Source organism: Armigeres subalbatus, chromosome 3 (genome assembly GCF_024139115.2).
Source record: "Armigeres subalbatus isolate Guangzhou_Male chromosome 3, GZ_Asu_2, whole genome shotgun sequence".
In the NCBI taxonomy this organism is placed as follows: Eukaryota; Metazoa; Arthropoda; class Insecta; order Diptera; family Culicidae; genus Armigeres; species Armigeres subalbatus.
The window spans coordinates 288,718,072-288,728,274 of record NC_085141.1 but is presented as its reverse complement, the minus strand read 5'-3'; the positions used below and the strand labels follow the sequence as shown (position 1 = coordinate 288,728,274).

The 10,203-nt window shown below is 45.4% G+C and overlaps 1 protein-coding gene across 1 annotated transcript; it reads left to right on the top strand.

Annotated features, from left to right (window-relative positions):
* Nucleotides 1-208: 208 nt before the first annotated feature.
* LOC134222539 (uncharacterized) lies at nt 209-772 on the top strand. The gene has a single exon (XM_062701704.1). The coding sequence runs from the start codon at nt 209-211 to the stop codon at nt 770-772; it is 564 nt and encodes a 187-aa protein (XP_062557688.1).
* The last annotated feature ends 9,431 nt before the right edge of the window (nt 773-10,203 follow it).

The following is a 10,203-nucleotide window of genomic DNA, read 5'->3' as shown; positions in this document are numbered from 1 at the left end:
ACAATTACGATTCTTTGGAGCTACATGTTTTCGTAGACGCCAGTAGTGCAGCATATGCTGCTGTTGCCTACTTCAGGATTGTAGACGATGAAGTGGTCAGATGTAGCCTCGTTTCTGCAAAACGAAAGTCGCACCGATTAAGCTACTGTCAGTTCCAAAATTGGAGCTTCAAGCGGCAGTGATAGGAACACGACTCATGAAATCCATCATGTCAAACCACACTTTGTCGATTAGGCGCAGAATACTGTGGAGCGATTCATCAACAGTGTTGAACTGGATACGGTCTGAACCAAGAAAATATAAGCAGTACGTAGCATTTCGAATTACGGAGATTCTGGACGATACGGAGGTTGGAGACTGGAGAAAAGTGCCGTCAAAAATGAACGTGGCTAACGAGGCCACAAAATCGGGCAGTGGCCCATATTTCGAAGAAAACAGCAGGTGGTACAAGGTTCCCTCATTCCTCTACAGTGCAGAGTGTGACTGGCCGAATGAAGTGATCGAGGAAACTACAGATGAAGAAATTAAAACAACTACAATCAACGCTCATCAGCAGTTACCATTGGACCCAATCATAGACTTCGAACGTTTTTCCAAGTGGGAGCGGCTAACCGGTACAATGAAGTTTGTTCTTCTATTTGCCACCAGACATAAGCAGAGGGAAGAAAGCATTGACGCTATTTCAAATAGCAATATTAGAAGTCAAGCCGAAGCAAGCATAATCAAGCTGGTTCAGTTGCATAGATATCCAGAAGAATGTCGAATTCTATGATTGGGTCCAATGGTAACTGCTGATGAGCGTTGATTGTAGTTGTTTTAATTTCTTCATCTGTAGTTTCCTCGATCACTTCATTCGGCCAGTCACACTCTGCACTGTAGAGGAATGAGGGAGCCTTGTACCACCTGCTGTTTTCTTCGAAACATGGGCCACTGCCCCATTTTGTGGCCTCGTCAGCCACGTTCATTTTTGATGGCACCTTTCTCCAGTCTCCAACCTCCGTATCGTCCAGAATTGGCGCTGAGGACAGGATTGGTGTTTTCAACAGGCCTAGAACCGTGTATTAAAGAATTCCTTTGGTGGTGAGCTGATTAAGCGAAAAACGAACTCTTAAAGGAACTTTCGGTTACTCGTCCGTGAACTTCTTGGAGTATAATCCTACGGAACAAACAGCGTATCGATGGGTTTCTCATGTATAGCTTCTAGCGGGATTGTTTCCTTGTGTTTTATGGAAACACGTTGGGTGGTTTATCATGTCAAGGTTTTCAGGTCTCCCAAAAACTCCTTGGTATACAGACCTATGCATCCACCAACATAACAAAGACCATCACATATGAAACTTCAAGCGGAATATCCCCATTCTGGTATACGGAAACACGTTGGGCGGTATGTTATATCATCATATTGAAGGTTTATTGGTCGGCCAACAACTTCCATCAAGAACTGGCGAACGATGAACCATATATCAAGTCCAACATTGAAATAGGGCTTAACGAGGGTTGTTAATCGATAAGCTAGAGCGCTGCACTGGGTCATTACCAAGATTTGGGAGAAGGAAGTTTTTCCTCCATTACCATTATTTGGGAGAAGGAAGTTTTGCCGCAGGAGTGGATGGAAGGTGTCGTGTGTCCCATCTACAAAAAGGGCGATAAGCTGGATTGTAGCAACTACCGCGCAATCACATTGCTGAACGCCGCCTGCAAGGTACTCTCCAAAATTATATGCCGTCGACTTGCACCAACTGCAAGGGAGTTCGTGGGGCAGTACCAGGCGGGTTTTATGGGCGAACGCTCCACCACGGACCAGGTGTTCACCATTCGCCAAGTACTGCAGAAATGCCGCGAATACAACGTGCCCATCATCTATTCATCGACTTAAAAGCCGCATACAATCGATCGGGACCAGCTATGGCCGCTAATCCACGAACACGGATTTCCGGATAAACTGACACGGTTGATCAAAGCGACGATGGATCGCGTGATGTGCGTAGTTCGAGTTTCAGAGGCATTCTCGAGTCCCTTCGAAACCCGCAGAGGGTTACGGCAAGGTGATGGTCTTTCGTGTCTGCTATTCAACATCGCTTTGGAAGGGGTAATATGAAGAGCAGGGATTAACACGAGTGGTACAATTTTCAATAAGTCTGTCCAGCTATTTGGCTTCGTCTGTCCAGCTATTTGGAACGTAGCTTTGAGAAGATGGAGGAAGCCTACATCAGACTGAAGAGGGAAGCCAAGCGGATCGGACTAGTCATCAACACGTCGAAGACGATGTACATGATAGGAATAGGTTCAAGAGAAGACCATATGAGCCACCCACCGCGAGTGGTAATCGGTGGTGACGAAATCGAGGTGGTAGAGGAATTTGTGTACTTGGGCGTACCAAGGGCGTACGTACCTTGGACTCCGCAAGACGCTCCGATCGAATTGAGTTCGCCGCCGTACCAAACTGACATTCTACAAAACGCTCATTAGACCGGTAGTCCTCTACGGACACGAGACCTGGACGATGCTCGTGGAGGACCAACGCGCACTTGGAGTTTTCGAAAGGAAAGTGCTGCGTACCATCTATGGTGGGGTGCAGATGGCGAACGGTACTTGGAGGAGGCGAATGAACCACGGGTTGCATGAGCTGCTGGGAGAACCATCCATCGTTCACACCGCGAAAATCTGTTACCGACGTAATCGGCAACAACTATTTGTTAGGTTAATAAAATTGTTTATATTGTATTTATTGTATTGTAATTCATTTAAATATAAAATTGTTAATTCAATTCGAAATTAGTATAAGAACCCATGCTTAATATTATATAAAATTCGAACTTTAAAATTCACCCATGGAGACTTTGTTAGACCCCTCGCAAAAAGGGAGCAAACTGGGGATGCTGCAACACCAGATCCGGGAGAATAGTGGAACGAAGGACTCAGGGAGAGGGGGAGCATGGTGGAGAATGGGAGAAAAAAAGTTTTTTGGAATGGATGGGATGAGTAGCTCTAGTTCTGAGGAAGAGGATCAGTATTGTTCGGGATAAGGAAGCAACATAACGTAATTAAAAAAAAAAGTTCCTCGTAGTTGGTCCAAGTGATATTCGGTTTTTGCCAGGTGGCATTTCAAAAAAAGTTGAGCGCGTAGATTTTCGGAGGAGAATTCCTCAAAAAGTGCCGAGTGAAGCTTTTAGTGCTCGATGTACGAGGTCCGGTCTGCCACACGTCAAAATAGTGCAGAACCGCGGTTTCTACGTAAGCTCAACAGGACGCTCCGGTACACGCCAAGTCGCTTCCTAGCGTGCCCCGGTTGATCAACATCCCGACAAAACCGATTCCGTAGTCTACCGCAAACGACTACTGGGATTTCGCTCTCGACCAAATTGCACAAGGTGCATACACCCCTCGTGGCGGTACACATCTCTGCAGTGGAGACGTACCCAAGAACGGTCACAATTCCCGCCCGTAGCCAGCCGCCCGGCGGCGAGATTCCAAATTTGAGGGGAAGTCATCTGAGCAACGTCGCCGCAGCACCGTCAGCAACGAGCATCGGAGCGGCGTCGGTTCCCGAGTGACGCGACGCTTATACCATCTCAACGCTCTAACACGTGCTCCAAGTATGCAAGGTATGCAATAACCCTCCCCTTCCCACCAACATCTGACGCAACAGAACGGGCCCCAACGACAATCAACAGCAAGTAGTAATCTCCCCAGTCTCATTAGAAATTAATAAATTTAAAATACAAAAATAAACCCCTTTTGTTCTTAGCTTGGTTATAAATGCAACCGAATGCAACCCTCATCTAGGTAGAGGCCTATCCATTGTTCGCTCGATCGGTTGGCAGGTGAGTATAGGGTTGTCCAGTTTTCCGTGGTCTAAAGCCGACCCTGAGATAACACCAAGTTGAGCTGGCTTAGGCGTGTGGACGCCAGCATCCCAGAACGGGTGGACGTTCACGGTGATTTCAATTGGCGAACGTTAGAATAGTTTGAATATTTCAATCATTGTATTGAAATATTCTTTCTAGCTCGGGAAGACTCGAGAACAACCCTATACTTGTCTCGATATCAGAGTTGTAGGTCGATACTCGCACGGCCTTGATGATTTCTGCATACTGTTAGAACTTTGTTTTGCACAAAAGATCATTGTATTGCTTGAGGGATAAACAGCGAGATCGTTCGGTGTGTGAAAACTGTTGCTCTGTACCATTAGCCACTGATATAGATGTAAGCTTATAAACCACTACCTATTGATTATTCGTATAGGATATTCTGATTTGATTTGATCATCACCTTCTCTTTCGCTATTCGTGTGGGGAAAAAACAGATCGGTGACAACAGCTTGAAATGACGACTGACAAAGGTTACACGTTGAGTAATATAAACGAAAAGTGTTTGGATCTTCGGGTAGATTTTTTAGATGGAGATGAATTAGATCATGAGCTGTGTATGCGGAAGGTATTTCTCAATGGAGTGCCGACCATGTCATGTAGACGTCGTGCTTTAAGGGAAACGATAAAAAATGAAAAAGATCAGGTGCATTCATCAAGGTGCATTGATCAGAGTCTTGCCCAATCGTCCAGAAGAAGAGATGTCGGTTTGTGAGGAAAAATTGTACGAATTAGAGTCTTCGGCTCTGGTGGGTGCAAAGATCGCTCCAAAATGCCATTCTACACTTTTGCATTTAGCAAATCGGTTGTTGGTGCTCATCCAACACTCGGAGGGAGAAGTTAGACAAAAAGCACACGAAATCCTTCAGAGAGTACTAGAAAACTTGAATCGTTTCTTTAAAGCAGATGATAAGGTGGGAGATAATGAAGATGATCCGTTACTGAGCGAAGCCGCCGGTGGTCATCCGCCAGTGAATGAGGTATCTGAAAATTCTGTAGAAGAAAATGCGTCGAGGCAAATGGAAAATGAATTTATTAGATTTTTCGCGCGTTTGGGAGTTTCATATGATGGGGTTAGTTTACAACCAGAATCGATTGGGACTATTCTTAGTGGTATTGAGACGGAGTTGAAACATTTGCGACAGATTCACGATATGAGTCGACATAGTTCACCAGATATGACGAATAATGTCATTTTGGCTGAGAGTAGAAATATTCACGAAAGGATGAACACAAGTGTAAGTCCAAGTGCTTGTACCGGAACTATACCGAAAACAAGTCAGGCTGCATTGTGCGTCACGGCAGCTAGTTGTTATTCGCGCCCAATTACCGCTTCGACAGTTGCGCCCACGTCGGTGGTTTATTCAAACGTTTCGTTTTTGAACTCACTACCGAAATCGATCCCCGAATTTCAACCAGGGATACCCAGCACGGTTCATTCTTCTCATAAGTCACAACAAGCGACAGCATTCCCGTCGCTCCCTCAGTGGCCGGTAACTCAACCGACAATGAGTTTCAGTTCTCAAATTCAGTCACAAATTCCAAGTTGCCAGGCGTCGGCATTAACTCAAACCCAGTTTGCTCAACCATTCGTTCCTTTCTCAAATCCATGGCTCTCGACAGTTCAAAATCAGGTATCCTCGTCGCAGGTAAATCAAGCTAGTCTGGTACCCGATTATAACAATTCTGCGTACCGTGCAGCCCCCGTCACACGTCGAACCATACCAGTGTCACAGTGGCACATCGAGAAGTATTCGGGTACTGATCAAGGAATGAAACTGAATGAATTCCTTGGATTAGTTCAGCAGTTGTCGCTCTCCGAAAAAGTGGAAGAGCATGAACTTTTTGATTCTGCCTTTCATCTCTTTACGGGACCAGCAGCGAATTGGTATATGTCAATGCGGACCAGCGGCCGTTTGATGAACTGGCAACATTTAGTCCACGAGCTCAGAAAGTCGTTCGTACATCCAGAGCTAGACACACTTGTGCGCTCTAGGGTTTACCAGAGACGCCAACAGCGAGGGGAAACATTTCAGGAGTTCTACTTCGATATGGACAAAATGTTTCGCTCTATGATAAACCAGATGGATGATCGAGAAAAGCTCGATATCCTACGTAGGAACCTCCGGTCGGATTATAAAAAGGCTCTGTTATGGAAGCCCGTGCACGACCTGCCCCAGTTGGTTGAAGCCGGACACATTATAGATGCGTCAAACTTCTCCATGTACCAGAAGGTGTTCGGAACGGAAAAGTCGGTGAATGTTATTTCACAGAAGAACCCACAAACCCAAAACTCCTCTTTTTCTCGCCAGCAAAAGCCAAATACTGGCCAATCGGAGTATTGGAAAAACTCTAAGCCGAAACAGACCTCTACCCTACAGGAGAAGCCTAAGTACCTGAAAACCACCGACGCAGGAGATAAGATGCCATCGGATTCTAGGACTAATCCATCAGCATCCCCGTCGCAGGAGAACCGTCCAGGTCCATCTAAACCAACCAGGACATTAGATTTTCTCGTATCAGGATTCAAGCCCCCCTCCGCAAATGTTTGTCTAAACTGTCGTCAACCAGATCACCAAATCGAACAATGTCGTTCCATAAAAGGTTTGATTTGTTATGTCTGTGGTTTCAAGGGTTTCGACTCGCAACACTGCCCATACTGTCAAAAAAACGGACGCCAGACGACTGTAAATCGCCGGTCGTCAGACAAGTCCGCGTAAATTCTCCATTCGCTGTGTGTCACGCGGACTTTTATGAGCCAGTTCGCGATGACTACCTAAGCGAAACATCCTCTCAAATTTTGCATATCACTCTTCCAGAACTAAATGATAATCGTCCGTATGCATGGGTTAGTATCCATAACGTAAAAGTAAAAGGTTTGTTAGATTCCGGAAGTAATCGCACGATTATAAGTCATAGACTCTTTCTCCGCTTGCGAAACCTGAAATTGAAGCCCACTGATGAGGAGATCCAGCTAAGGTCCGCAGATGGAGGCATCTTAAATATTTTAGGAGAGGTGTACATACCGTTTTTCTTTGAAGGGAAAGTCAAAGTAGTTCCAACACTAGTTGTTGAGGAACTGATAGTGGATTGTCTTTTAGGCATGACCTTCTGGTCCCGTTTCAACATATATCTCAGAGTTGAACAATGTGCACTCACCGGAGGTAACTCCGTCGAATCAAAGTTATCTGACCCGGTTCTTACCTACGAAGAAAGTCTAAGATTGAACGAAGTTAAAGCAACATTTAAATCAGCAGTTCCGAACCAAGTAACGATCACCCACATGACGACCCACTCGATCGAAATACTTGACGAGTGGAAATCTCACCCACCTGTACGACAATACCCGTACACGATGTCGCCGAAAGTGAGGGAACGGGTAGCGGAAAAGCTAGACCGTCTACTTTCAGTCGGAATTATAGAGCGCTGTCATTCCGATTGGTCTCTGAATGTGGTTCCGGTAATAAAACCCTCAGGTAAAGTACGTCTTTGCCTTGATGCTCGAAAAATTAACGAGCGCACCGTCAGAGATGCCTACCCTTTGCCCCACCCGGGACGAATTCTCAGCCAATTGCCAAGGGCGAGATACTTAAGTACACTGGATCTCTCCGAAGCATTTTTACAAATACCCTTAGACCCGAAATCGCGGCGCTATACTGCCTTTAGTATTCAAGGGAAAGGAATGTTCCAATTCACCAGGCTCCCCTTCGGTCTGGTGAACAGCCCGGCCACACTGGCCCGACTAATGGACCAGGTCCTGGGCCATGGTGAATTGGAACCATTCGTGTTCGTCTATTTGGACGATATTGTCCTAGTTAGCGAAACATTTGAAGACCATATCCGTCTGTTGAGGGAAGTAGCTAAGCGTTTGGCTGAAGCAAATTTGGCCATAAACCTCGAAAAATCCAGATTCGGGGTAAACGAATTGCCATTCCTGGGTTATCTCCTTTCCACTCAGGGGCTTCGGGCCAATCCTGAGAAAATCAAGGCAATCGTGGAATACGATCGACCCAACACCCTGACCAAAATGCGGAGATTTTTAGGAATGGCGAATTATTACCGCCGTTTCATTGATGATTTTAGTGGGATCACGGCTCCCTTATCGGACCTACTAAAATCGAAAAGCAAAATACTTCCATGGAATGAATCCGCCGAGGAAGCTTTCTGCCTCATTAAAGAGAGACTAATCAGTTCCCCCATCCTAGTAAGCCCCAACTTCCAGTTGGAATTCAGCATCCAAACTGACGCTAGTGATGTGGCCGTGGCAGGGGTTCTCACCCAAATACATGAGGGGCACGAGCGAGTCATTGCCTTCTTTTCACACAAATTGACAACTCCAGAGCGGAATTATCACGCGTGTGAAAAGGAGACATTGGCTGCTCTCAAGTCCATAGAAGCCTTTCGGGGATATATTGAGGGAAGCCACTTCACCCTGATAACGGATAGTTCTGCTTTGACGCACATTCTGCGAACTAAGTGGAGAACTTCATCTCGCTGTAGCAGGTGGAGTTTGACACTGCAACAATACGACATGACAATTGTCCATCGGAGAGGAAGGGACAATGTTGTTCCCGATGCATTGTCACGTTGTGTTGCTGCAGTATCAACTCAAACGCCATCGCAGTGGTACGAAGATCTCAAGCACAAAGTCGAAGAAAACCCTGACGAATACGTGGATTTCCGGATAGAAAGGGGAGTTTTGTATAAATTTGTCTCTACCCCGGTCGAGCCATACGACCACCGCTACGAATGGAAGAAGGTAGTGGCCCCTGAAGACCGGGAAAATATACTCCGCGAAAGTCATGATAACATGATGCACGCGGGTTATGAAAAAACATTGGCGAGAACAAAACTAAAATATTATTGGCCGAAAATGGCCAAAGAGACGAAACAATATGTAAAAAACTGTTCACTTTGTAAGGAGGTAAAGGCAGCCTGTGTTCCAATAGTTCCCGCTATGGGAGAACAAAGAAATACAACCCACCCCTGGCAGATGATTGCTACAGATTATATTGGCCCACTGCCGAGAAGCAAAAAGGGCCACCAGCATATTCTGGTTACCTTGGACCTCTACAGCAAGTGGGTTATGTTATCGCCGGTGCGCCGGATAGATAGCGTCTCGCTGTGTAGTATTTTAAGGGATCAGTGGTTTTTTAGGTTTTCTACCCCACAGATAATCATTACTGATAATGCATCGGTATTTTTATCGCGCGAGTTCAAAACTCTTCTGGACAGGTTCCATATACGGCATTGGTTGAATTCGAAATACCATTCTCAGGCGAACCCTGTAGAGAGGGTTAATCGAACAATCAATGCCGCAATACGTACCTATGTCCGTGAAGATCAACGCCTGTGGGACAGTCGCTTGTCCGAAATAGAAACGATCTTGAATACGTCGATACACTCATCCATTAAGTTAACCCCCTATTTCGTCATTCATGGCCACGAAGCCTTCATACAAGGGACTGATCATCAGTGGTTTGGTTCGCAAAATGAAAAGCCCTTGGAAGAACGAGAAGAAGCTCGTAAAAATCTCTTCAAAAGAATCTACGACGTGGTTGAAGATAATTTGAGAAAGGCTCACGAAGCCGGTACAACACGGTATAATCTTCGACATCGACAGCACGCGAAATTACTACAGCCTGGACAACTCGTATATAGACGAAATATGAAGCAGTCCAGCGCGGCAGAGGCTTATAACGCGAAATACGGGCCTCTTTACTTACCGGCCCGCGTAAAATCGCGTAAAGGCACTTCGTCTTACGAAATCGAGGATTTAGATGGGAAAAATTTAGGTGTATGGCCAGCTGCACATTTAAAACCGGGGTAGCCCATTCATACACATTCTGCCAGCTGGTGTCGAGTTCATTCACACTTTTCAGGATGTTTTCCATCAACCCATCGTCAGAATAAAACCTCTCAAAATGACACTTCTTGTGCGATAATCGGTAACCGATCACTACCTATCGTGGCCCCTGCATGGTTCCTAAAAGTAGATAAAATGTTTTGGGAATTAAATAGTATAAAAAGCATTAAAATTAATAGCAACAAGCTATTCATGTTCACTCTTTGATCGTCCACTTGTTTACGTTGCGGCGAGATTCAATGTTCTCCTCATCCGACGACAGAGTTGCTAGTCGTTGTTTGAAATTTTTCAATCAAACACCTCACATCCCTTAAGAAGAGGTTCGTTTAGTAGAGCTCAATCTATGTACCAAAGCATAAATTGCACGCTTGATTCAGAATCCTTTTAATAATATTTGCTCGAATTCCAAACATTGATTTGCTAATTCTGAGAAAGTTGAAACCCTAGACCTCTACAATAGTTACCACG